The sequence below is a fragment of the Hyposmocoma kahamanoa genome, unplaced genomic scaffold, assembly GCF_003589595.1.
Source record: "Hyposmocoma kahamanoa isolate Upper Pololo Valley unplaced genomic scaffold, ASM358959v1 65, whole genome shotgun sequence".
In the NCBI taxonomy this organism is placed as follows: domain Eukaryota; kingdom Metazoa; phylum Arthropoda; class Insecta; order Lepidoptera; family Cosmopterigidae; genus Hyposmocoma; species Hyposmocoma kahamanoa.
Window position 1 is genome coordinate 9,238,916 of NW_020653853.1, and position 12,558 is coordinate 9,251,473.

Here is a 12,558-nt window from a genome sequence, read left to right on the forward strand (position 1 = left end):
AATCTGGCATTATAACCTTAGAGCGATCAACGACAAGCACGCAAAACGGAATTTATTAGCCATTTTAAGTAAAACAATCTTGAGAATCAAACTTGTTTCATTCATAAAAACATTGAAAACTGCTTCGTATATTGCAGATATAGATATCTTCTGAATAATCATCTGTTCATGGATAAAGTAGGTAAGAACCAAGACTGTCATTTGATCACCGTAGTACCTATATAAGAATGTACATATTTTACGGAGCTTCTTGTGAAAGTGTTCGTCCATGGAAGTACTAACCTCAGATCTTTGTAATTTAAAGATCTGCATATGACTACAACTGCTATATAACAGAGGATGAGTTTTTTTTATCCACATTCATAGCCCCGTACTATGGAAACTCTGTATTGCGGGTGCTATGCATGTGTGTACATAGACAACCTCAAATTACACATGAGTTTATACTTTATATAGAAAAACGACTACTACACGCACCTTTGGTGTATTAAGGCCACATCTGCAAAAGATTCTACGATCGAAATTAGTCAATAACTTTTTATGATTGTTAAGCAAAGATCGAACACTTAGAAAAAATTCACTTCGATCCGGTTGGATTCGAACCAATGTCTCCCAGCTAACCATGCCAGACGCTAAACCAACTAAGCCAAGAATGAACCAACGGACCTCACGAATTTTTCCATGTGATTACTGAAGATGTGTTGCATTAAGATAAAATAATTAAGTAATTGTAAATATTAAGTAATTGCATTTGACGGCCTCCGTGGTCGAGTGGCTTGCACACCGATTTTCATGATGTCGCCATCTCTGAGGTCCCGGGTTCAATCCCCGACCGGGTCAGTGTAAAAAAACTAACTTTTCTATATTGTCTCGGGTCTGGGTGTTTGTGGTACCGTCGTTGGTAAGTGTTCGATCTTTGTTTGAACTGCCTCCGTGGTCAAGAAATGGTATGGTCTACATTTATTTCTCTCGTGTCTTTGGGGTGTAATTTGTGATTGTCTACCTATATGTGTGTCCATGGCACCCGCGATATGCGTTGTTTGTTTGTTTAATAATTATAACAAACTAGTGCAGTAATTTCACAAAAACTAATTGAACATTATGGTGGTGAAACATCCTGACATTTAATAACAGTTATTTTTGTTACAAGTGCGGAAAGTTAGTCATTGAAATGAAAATGACAAATCCGCACGTGTATCAAACGACGTTTTTTAATACATTTGCGAAAAAACTATATTGAAAGTAAAATAAAACAGTATTTAAAAAATCTCATTTTATTTCTTTGTCTGATAAAAAATCAGAGTACAATGGCAACTGTTGCCAGTATTCGGCCACATTAAAATTACTATTTCAGTGTCGCGGCCCGCAGCGGTATCGCGTAATACTCACCTCCAGTCATTGTTAATACTCAATCAGCCATCTTTATGGAAAATATTTTGGTATTTTTAAATGTAACCCGTTGTTTTATAAAACATCTATGCAACTTAAACAAATAAGATGTTTGTGAGTAATATAAGTTTTAATGACGAATGAGTTACGTCACAAAGCACATAAACATTAAATAAATATACAACCTCTTTAGTTCTATGTTTAAAACTTGAAACAACAGTAAATTTAAAAAAATGGAAAAGTGAAAAACTCTAGTGCAAAACATCCAACTTTCGGCACCATTTGTAGTACGAAAAATATCACGTTTTGAGCAACTGTATAAAGAAAAATTTAATTACAACTTTTTTATGCTCAAATAGGAGGGTTATAAAATTTCACATTATACAAAATTTGTTTCATGTAGTGCTTATTATTTTAACGACTTGTAGATGATAAAAGCTCTTTTGACGTAAGACCACATGTGACTTTATTGTGCCAAAGGTTCGGACTCCAAATGTCTCAGATTTTAAAATGTAACAGCTTTTTTCGAACTAAGAAGGTTGCCAATACCAAAGATCACGCCTATCTCCCAATGCCGTGGGCAGAAACCATGAGCTTCCACTTGTTGCGCTCTTGACAAAGTCCTTTCGTCTCCTTCGCTGGCATCAGTCTTCAAACATGGTCATTTATTCTTGATATTTTTAACTTGACCTTTATTAGGGAAATTCTCAATTTAATTGATTTATAATAATAATAACACACACACTCATAGCCGCACTAGGGAAACCCTGTGTCGCGGGTGCCATGGACACACACATAGGCAACCACAAATTACACCCAAACTCTCGAGAGAAATAGATGTAGGCCATCCAAATATTTCTCCCGGCCCGGGAATCGATCCCGAGACCTCTGCGTGGAAGACTTGCATGCAAATGCTAATGCTACAAATTGCAAATGTATATACATCAAAGTCACTCGCCACGTTTCTACATGACCAAGCAAGAATCGAAGCATCCCATTTTCCATCCAGGTCGCTACATCATCATTCGTATCAAAACGCTTTCTTACTACACTGTACGGCATTCTGTTTAAAACACAAAAATTAAAACAAAATTTAAAATTTCAAGGAATTCTTTTTCTACCCTAACCATTTTAAAAACAATGGATTTAAACTAAAATAACAAGACATCATCTTAAACCAGTCTTAGTATAAGTAATAACGGAAAATTAAATAAAAAATTAAGTACTCATTGGTCGCCTAATTTATGTAACTATAAATGTCAAGAAGATGCTTATCTTCAGCATGTATTTATTCAATGCGACTATAAAAGGGCAAAATTAAAAATCTGTCTCAGTTAATTATCACTCATGTGGCAGACAACTTGACTTTACCTGGTTTTTTCATGTCGAGCAAGGTGTTAAGTAATAGGTCGATTGATTAAAATATATTAAGAGTTAAAAAGTAAAAAAATGTAAAGAACAATCGTTCGGTTATTCTAAAGCAAAGCTGACTGCTTTACTCTTGTTTATTTAAAGTAATTTAAAAATTGTAAAATAACAGATGTTCTACGCAAATGATCACTGCTAGTGACACCAGATACAAATGATACCAGGAGGACTACTATGAGCTTATAACCAGCTAGCCAAGTTCCATGCAATTCACTTGACGTGGTAAAACTGAATTGCCTAAATTCGTATAACCGACACAAAGTTGAATGGGAATGGCATGGCAGAATGATGAATTTTACTTTTTAAACATCAATTATTGTCTCTGGCTGGCTAGCTGACATCTAACAAAAGCGAGATGGAACTACATACTAAATCATATGAAAGAAATAGAGAGATGTACTATCCTGGGGGCGTTCAAGCACTATTAACCGATTGTGTTCAAAGTGAGGATAATTATATTTTTTTAATTAATTTTATTGTTGATTATACTTACTACGTTATTTTGTAATATCGGTAACTTTTCAATCATACTTTACAATTTGTCGTACGACAAAATTACATGTCATGTTTAGTCATTATCATTGAAATGAATAAGGTGAGTTTGTAATTTGTTAACATAATTTTAATTTGGCACTATTTAAAAGTTATTTTACGATTTTCGGTCAATAAAATTATTAAAATTCCGTTTGAAAATTTCAATAACATTCATGCCAATAATTTATCAACAATACTTTAAAGATTGGAAACTCAAACTGATATTTTCATAAAATGCTCATTAGTTAATAGTATTTATTTATTGACAATTCGCTATATAACCTAAAAAGATAACAAATAATTATGAAGCTGAAAATATAATAAAACTGAAACGAAATTCCTTAAAATGTAACAAAATGTAAAAAAAAGGTAGTCACGGAGTAACTTTTTTGAATTACTTATTTGCTACAGATTTGCATGACAAATGGCACGTCATGATACGATTTTACTATGAAAGAATAGGTGAACGGATTTCGAATGGGGAATGTAAATTGCATGGACAGTGAATTGTTTTTGTGAGGTCATAGTACGAATTTGGCAGGCAATCCAACTTACAGGCTTAAATAGGATTGCTCTAAGAGCTCATAGTAGGCCCCCTGATCTTCCGGAAGTACAGTTGCTAGGAATTTTGTTAAAAAAATTTAATTAATTACCTTTGTATGTTTGTTTGATGTTTGTTTGAAAAAAAACAACGCGATTTTTTTTGACACCAAGTGATGGGACACATAAGTCGTGCACCTGGTGGTAAGTGCCACCTATCTATAACAGTTGCCATGTCACTCAGAGCTTTAAATCACAAAGATCTGAGAGGCACTGTCACTACGCCCGTCACCATTAGACATAAGTTGACATATCCCATTGGCCTGTAATTTCACCAGCACCCTTCAAAGCCCGAACGCATTAATGGTCATATTAAGAAATAGGTAAGGTGGCAGTACTTCCCTGGTCGCACTCTTTCACAACTAGCTCTACTACCTTCAATACCTTTATAATATATTTACTACAGATTTTGGTAGAGTACGACATTTTGTAAAACTTATTTGAGTACATTTGTTTTCAGCACATGTGTACGATGAAACCATAAGCACAATCATAAAGGTTATCCGACCACCCTGAACTAACCAGTTTTATTGTATTTTAGTAGGGCTAATAAATGTTAATTGAATACGATTAACTTATCTAGATCTGAGACAAGTTGACGTCATATTATGTCTGTTTGTGTAAATTTAGATTATGGTGCCATAACCAAACTTCATGTCACTAAATTCTATGACACGCTGATGGGGTTCTATAGTGTAGCCAGTGATAGTTGAATGGGGAAACTACATACTCCAAATGCAGTAGATCTTGGGATTGCGAACTGCACCTCAGATTGGATTGTTAACTTATGTGTCAAGGTGACGGGCGCAGTGGCAGTGCCTCTCAGATCTTTGTGATTTAAAGCTTTGAGTGGCACTGCAACTGTTATGGACAGGCGTATCGCTTACCACCCGGTGCACGACTTGTTTGTCCCGACACATGGCATCACGAAAATAATAGTAATTATTATTAAGAGTATTAAAACTCGCACGGCTAGAAGATGCTGACACCCGCCTCTTCAGCGCCTTTCCAGACCATGGACATTGCAATAAGTCCGAAACGTCGAGGTAATTAAAATATGTTTTATACATGTTTAAGTCCCGAATTAAAAATTGAATAATGTGTGAAAATCGTGAAGTTTAAATTAAAGTATTAAAAAGTTCACTTCCCAAATTGGTTCTACCCGAAATTGAATCCGGGACGGCCTCATCCAACGTCTTTGCAAACTATTGTTGTGTAAATTTTTGTTGTAATTGTGGTATACTTAACGTCCATGACCATACGTCCCGCTTTGAGTGGGACAATTCCGCTTTTAAGCTTTGTGTCCCGATGTCCCCAAAATACTTAAGAATGCTCCGGTTTAACATTACAGGACATACGTGACTAAATTTAAAAATTATGGCAAGAGTTTCATTCACATTGAAGAACTAAACTAGATATATTAAAGCGAATTTGCTCTTCCGAAAAATATATAAAGCCAGAGCTGGAACCAGAACCAGACTACATAAAATTAGATTTTTTAAAGTTTTGATCATTAAAAATGTTTATCCCTTTTTTTAACTTTATTCATTAAACATTTCGTAACTACCATAAACATATAGTGTTTTATTTTTAAAACAACAATAAGTATACATGACTCCCGCTCTGAGAGAAAAAAAATAATGGTCACGTTAGATACACTATTAGTACCCAAGATACTGTCAACTTCTTTACAATAAAAAATGTAAATCGAGCTGTCGTACAAAATATTCCATGCATTACAAATAATGCAAAAATCGGCTAGTAAACATTCTAGCCGTCTCAATCCACAGTACAGACGGCTAACTACAAATCACAATTGACGTCACAGAACGCAAAATGTCATCTGTAATTAAGGAAATTGTATGCATTCTATAAAGCTATAAACGAACGTTTAAACTAATCATTCAACTTTAATTGTTAAAAAATTTGATAAATGGCACACTAATTAGGTTTTTTTCGCCGAAACTGGACACTTAATTGATTAGCAAATCTTAAAAAATAGACGTTATTTGCTTTGCCCTTGCCGAATTACCAGATAAAGATGAAAATTGAAAAAAGTCTTTAAAACAAAAAACGAAAGATCTGCAACAAGCGCAAAGAACAATTCGTAAGGTCCGCTAGTTCGTTTCGTGGCTTAGTTGGCATAGCAGCTGGCACGGTTTGCTGGAAGACGTTGGTTCGAATCCAGCCGGATCGAAGGATTTTTTATAAGTGTTGGATCTTTGTATTAAAAATTACAACAAACTAGTGATAGTAATTTCACAAAAAATAATTTAATATCATGGTAGTCGAACACCGTGACATTCAATAAATTAAAAAAAAAGAAAATTGACTTGTGTATATTTTTTATCACCGTCAATGTCAACTTTTTGTTGTGTAATTTTGACAATAAATCGTCACAATTACCCAACAAAAGTTAACTCACCTTACCTTATGCTATAATTGTCTATTCATTGCACGAGTCACTGTTTAAAAAAATATTGTAGGTCAAACAAATAAAACAAATGAAGGACGAGAGGTTACCCAAATTACCCTTCCCGCATGTTACTATATCGCATACTAATCCGGTAACATTGGAGTTTAAATTCAGACAGTCGGTCTGAACATTGCCGACTGTTATACAGCAATCACCAGTTTAAGTACCGTGCCGCCACGCATAGTAATTAGTAAGAAAGCATTCAAATCGTGACGAATCCATATAGGCGTAAATGTAAACATTTGTCCAATAGAAAATTGAAGTATGGGGAAATAAACTTTTACTAAAATATACTTTTTCTGAACACAGTCAGTTCAATACTTATTACGAAAGCCTACTTAGAGAGTTAACTACTACTTTAAGTGCTATGATGTTAAATGTTAATCAGCACGGTAAGTATTATCCATTACTCAAAATTGTCGAAAAAATAATTAAATATTTCCGCCATCCCCATTCTTTTTTTTTTATAATACTAAGTGACGGGACGAAGAAGACGTATGCCTGATGGTAAGCGATACGCCTGACCCTAACAGTTACAGTGCCACTCAGAGCTTTAAATCACAAAGATCTGAGGAGCACTGCCACTGCGCCCGTCACATGTGCTTGTAATTTCACCAGCACCCTTACCCTCCGAAACAGGAACGCTGTAATGTTTACAATACTGCTTGGCGGCAGAAATAGGTAAGGTGGCAGTACTTCCATGAACGAACTCTTTCAGAAAGAGCTCTACTGCTGCATTCCATCATCGGAGGACTAAACGTAGGCTGGGGTACCATCCCTATGTTGCGGATACACCTTGAATTCGTACAAAGCGTTACGTTTCCACATTTACATTGCGTGCGGCTATGTAGTAAAATTCCCTGCCTTCAAACTTCATCCCTGAATGCTATTATTTGGACCGTTTCAAGGCGAGAGTGAATTGACATTATATGTATATACTCATCGTCACTATCCATCAGATGAGATAGAGGTGAAGATATAACTACTACAAAATTCTGACAATACAATTAGGTATCTGATCTTCGTAGCTTTTGACTGACGTCATTACTAAGTCTGAGTTTAACTGGACAACGTTTATGGTTTGAAGGTGGGCTTAGGAAGCACTCCCGGCATCCAACGTCTGTCTATCTCGAAAACTCCTTAAACTTAAAAGGCGACTATGGATTAATGGGTCATGGTCCATAAATAAACGTTTTTAAATTGGACATCCCTGCACGGCACGGAGAACCCTGTATGCAGAGTGTGTATGGAATGGCCATTACAGTGAGTAGTTACAGAGCGGAATGCCTCGGAGTGCCGAAGCAAGAAGATACTAAGATTTCTGTAGGATCTCGAGAAGAGAAAGACTCTGCACGCGAAGTAGGCGCTACAATGCGACATCAAGCTGTGGAAACCAGCCCGTTAGAGTCGATTCAAGAATAACAATCAATACTATACACCTGCCTAATTTTATAGCTTTACAAGTACTAATAGATTTCTTAAATGATATCGATAATTATATAATCTTAAAATAGACGTTTATTAACCAAGTGACAAATAAAACGCGATCATGAATTTATTTGTCACATATGATTTAATGATATGCATGGAATTCTATACGGTATTGACAGTTGTGTAAATTAAACATTTCATGAAACCTTCAACACCGTGTTAACAAATTTTGTAATTTTAGGTGCTACTTTCCCATCAATTCCTACATAAAACTTTCAGAAATAAAGTACTATCGGTAAATATAGAGTATTGTCCAAGTATTAAGTTTAGGAAATACGTGATTGGCTACTTTATATTGTGCTATTTGTATACCTTTACGGAAAAATACTATTTACATTCTTTATTAAAGTAACTGTGTGATTTATTGAAATCATTCCGTTTGTATTAAAATTATGGGTATGATTATGTCAATTCATGAAACTTTCGGAAGTTAAATCGGTCATTCTCGGACTTAGTGTTCATTACCTAACTCCCATGGCAATTTTTATTATTTATCGTGCAATATTATTTAATATTGAGTACTGTATCGTGAAATACTATTTAATAATTACACGATAATATACTTGAATATTTTAATAACAAAAATTGCCATAGAAATTAGTTAGTGAACATTGGTACGAGAATAACCGAAATAATACCGGTTAAATATCCAAAGTATTGTCAAAATTTTTATGTTTTAGAAATACGTGGAACAAAATCGCAACAAATAATTAATTACTTTAGATAGCTCCGCTTGTATACCTTTATGGAAAATTCTGTTTACTTCCTTTATTCAATTAATTGTATAACTGATTTAAATCATTCCATTACTATTAAATCTAATGGCACTAATCATGATTATGCTTATTCCAATCTGTTTAAGAAATTTAAAAGATTTATTTATTATCTATTATATCTAATTGAAAGAACTATTGTAGAAATCATTGTCCATAGTATTTTTATCTCAAGTACTGATTTTCAAAACATTAAATGTCATGTTTCTCATGAATGATATCGGAGTACTTATTTTAAATTATTACAATATTTCCACATGTTTGCCAAGTTTACATGCGTTCAATATGTAAAATTGAACATTATTAGCATCAGAGATCGGAATGTGTAAACAATATTTACGGAAATTTCAACTAATATACACAGAGTGCATAATACGTCCCTCTAAAATATTGAAATGCATAAAAATAAATGGAAAAACTCAAAATAAAATAATTATAATTTTACTTATAATAAACTTTAGTTCTAAATACATTAGCATTGTAAAATAATTGCTAGTCACAAATCAAAAATATAGAATAAGATACATTACAATAGTTCGGAATTTTAGAGAGAGGTATTGTCCACTCTATGTGTATCACTTCCTTGAAGTTCAGGTAAACATACTTTGTTTATTTCGATCTCTGATTTATCATACATTCGATAATCAAGATTCCTGGTAAATACCGTTTACTTTCTTCATTAAAGTAATTGTATAACTTATTGAAATCATTCCGTTTGTATTGACATCATGGTTGTAATTATTTTAATACAGAAAACTTTCAGAAGTTGAATCGGTCATTCTCGGACTACTGTTCACTACCTAATTTCTTATTACTTGTTTATAACAATATTACTTGTTTCAATAGGAGTTTCCATAATTCCAAGTTTATGAATAAATAAACTAATTTTTATTAATATTTCAGTTCTCTGAGTCATAACATTCCAATTTCCTGTTATCGCATTGGAACTGAAATATTGCTTTGTAGTTGACTAATAAATTCATCTATTATCCGACAATTACCCGTGCGAAATGATGTTTTGACGTAAAATGATAAATGAAAGCATTCACCATTCAATAGAAGACAAGTTCTCCATTGTTGATCATACGCCGAAGTACTGCTATTCAACATAATAACTTTACTTTTACGACACAGCACATTGACGATATGCACCGTAAACTGTTACTCTTTATATACACTATGCAAAGCGTTATTGGCTCTTAAACTTCATCACGAACGTAATTAAGATACTAGTGTTCAAAACTACCGAGTATTTAAACTATTTGATGTTAACTAAGTAACAAAAAAGTAAGTTAACTAAGAGTAACTAGAGTTATATATTGAATATATACAAAGTGTTTGAGTACTTACGCTTCACTTTTGTCATAGACGGGGAATGTCTGGTGCGCTAGATCCTGCAACGAAGCGCTCGTCTGAGGCTCCGCTGAAATGCCCTGAGCCCTCTGCTTCCTCGGCCCACGCGACCGTGCTGGCACGGCGTACTGCTGGTACGGGAACACGCTCTGCAGTTTATCTAACTGCGAGCGCAGTTCCAGCATCTCCTGGTCACGTTGCCTCAGCAACGCTTCCAGCTCCCTATTCCTCTCTATTAGAGGCTGCATATCGTTATTTGTTGTTGCATTAGCAACACAATTCTCCGACTCTGAATTCATCGCGCTCGGAGTCCCCATTATATCTAATTCTCTATACGTTTCGTTCAACGCACGCCTATCGCCGTTGACCGTGGGCGCCACGGTTAAAGCTCCTCCACCTGTATTCACTATGGCCCTCGGCTCATCGTCAGCAGCTACTCGCTGTGACGATCCAAAGCAGAGGGTGTCGAAACAGACGCGCATTCACTCGGCTACCGAGCACAGCACAGAACCACTGGCGATTTAACACACGTGGATTTATAAAGGTACGTTTAACGTTGTCCACTATCACTGGTGTTTTTGTAATAGTTCGTAAACACTAAACGAGGAACCGCTGGATGTATGTGGGCTGGCGTGTGAGTCGTGCGGCGCGGGCGCGGACGGGCAGCGTAGTGCAGATATGCGCGCGCGCCTCACCAGCTACCGTAGTGTCAGCCCCGCGAGCCTCGCCGACGCCCTGCAAATTACATACTCTTGTAAACCAATCAGCTTTCTAACTTGACTTTAAGTTAAAACTATTATCAAGACCGTCGATTCGAGTATTGTCTTCCCAGGGAAAAATAAGTTTTAATTCTCTTTGAATGTTCAACATATTATGCTCACTCATTGCATTGACATTTGATTGTGAAGATATTTGATATTGACAAGGTTGCCTTAAATAAACACTCATTTTTATCTCGTATCATCGAAAAGTGACGTGCTACTGTTGAAGTGATTTGTAGCAATTGCTGACAAATAGAGTTCAGTGTGGTTACACACTGAACTCCGATAAATACTTTAAACTGTTTTTTTATGTATAAGGAACACTGGTCAGGTGATTTGTCGTTGTTGTTCACATGATTTTGTATCTAATCTATCCTCTTTTGACATAGCCTGTCCATAGATTTGAGATAACTGTTGATGGACACGTTCATAGGAAAAATATCCAAGTACCGGTACAACTGAAACGGATGGGATGGACCTTGGATATAACAATGGACTGCGACGTTATTGTTAACAGAAAGCTTCCATTGAACTGTTTTATATTGACTGTTTTTTTTTCTTTATCTGTAGACAACAGTACCCGTTTGTATTTATTTTAATATAGTACGTAACACGTGGCCTCTATGTAAAAAAAGTAAGATGAAATATGTATGATTAGGCAATAACATATTACTACAGGAATATGAGACGTTCTGGAACGAGATAAGTGGACGACATCAGAGGGTTGAAGTTGAACTTTGGAATAATATATATATATAGTACTGAAGAATGAGAGTTTCAAAATGCTAGTTTCTTTTAAGCAAAAATATGAAACAGTCAAAACATACAGTTGTTTTACTTCAGAAAAGATATGTAGTGCAATTCGCTGCTTTCAGACTTATCGCCCTGAACGCTATAACTTGGACCTTTCAAGGCGAGAGTGAATAGGCATTATTTAAATGTGCATGCTCCATTGTCGACCTCATCGTCATATTCCATCGCAAGACAATATGGTGGTTGAAAGGTCATTTCAATTTCTTTATAAAAACAGGAAACCAAAGAGGTTTATAAAGTATTACTGAACCTAACTAGGTAAAATATAATATAATGTAATATAATACAATACTATACAGTACAGTACAGTACAGCACAGTACAGTACAGTACAGTGCGGTACATTACAGTACAGTACAATGCAGTAGAATACAATACAATACAATACAATATAATATAAAAAAACATTATTATTCTTTAAAGTAACTATACTCGGCTCAACTAAATGTCAAACAAAGCGTCATCAGGATGTTTCAATTTCACTAATATTTAGTTAGATGGCATAATATTGTTTTTCATAATCCAATAAGTAACCAATTTGGAGTTAGTCAAATTTGTACCAAACGTGTTCAAAAATCAAATTCTCTTAAAAGAACATTTCTCTAGAAGTAATACAATAAACATTTGCACCTTAAAATTACAGCATTTTATTTTGATGCTGGGAAATCAAGTGCTAGAGAAGATTATAAAAAGTCCGACATTATTTTGTCCCCTTGAAAATGAGTAGTGCATTGAATGCACTATATGAGTAACATGATCGGTATAAAAACACGCGGATGTAGTAGAGGAAACGTATTAAAACATAAGCGACAACTTATATTAGCTCACCTTGATGATATAAAATTTATACATTGGATATTCATGTTCAGTCGATATGCCCTAAGGTATCTGACCCCCTAATTCACTATTTGGTTACGAGAAAATAAGCGTGAAGTGTTATT

The 12,558-nt window shown here is 34.9% G+C and overlaps 1 protein-coding gene across 1 annotated transcript in view; it reads right to left on the bottom strand.

Annotated features, from left to right (window-relative positions):
• The window catches only part of LOC113231294 (cGMP-dependent protein kinase, isozyme 2 forms cD4/T1/T3A/T3B-like), a 219,929-nt gene that overhangs the window by 145,235 nt on the left and 62,136 nt on the right, over positions 1-12,558 (bottom strand). The window contains exon 2 of the mRNA XM_026465555.1: positions 10,042-10,779. Coding sequence (XP_026321340.1) covers positions 10,042-10,526 — 485 coding nt within the window. The 5' untranslated portion in view covers positions 10,527-10,779. The remainder of the gene's footprint in view (positions 1-10,041; positions 10,780-12,558) is intronic.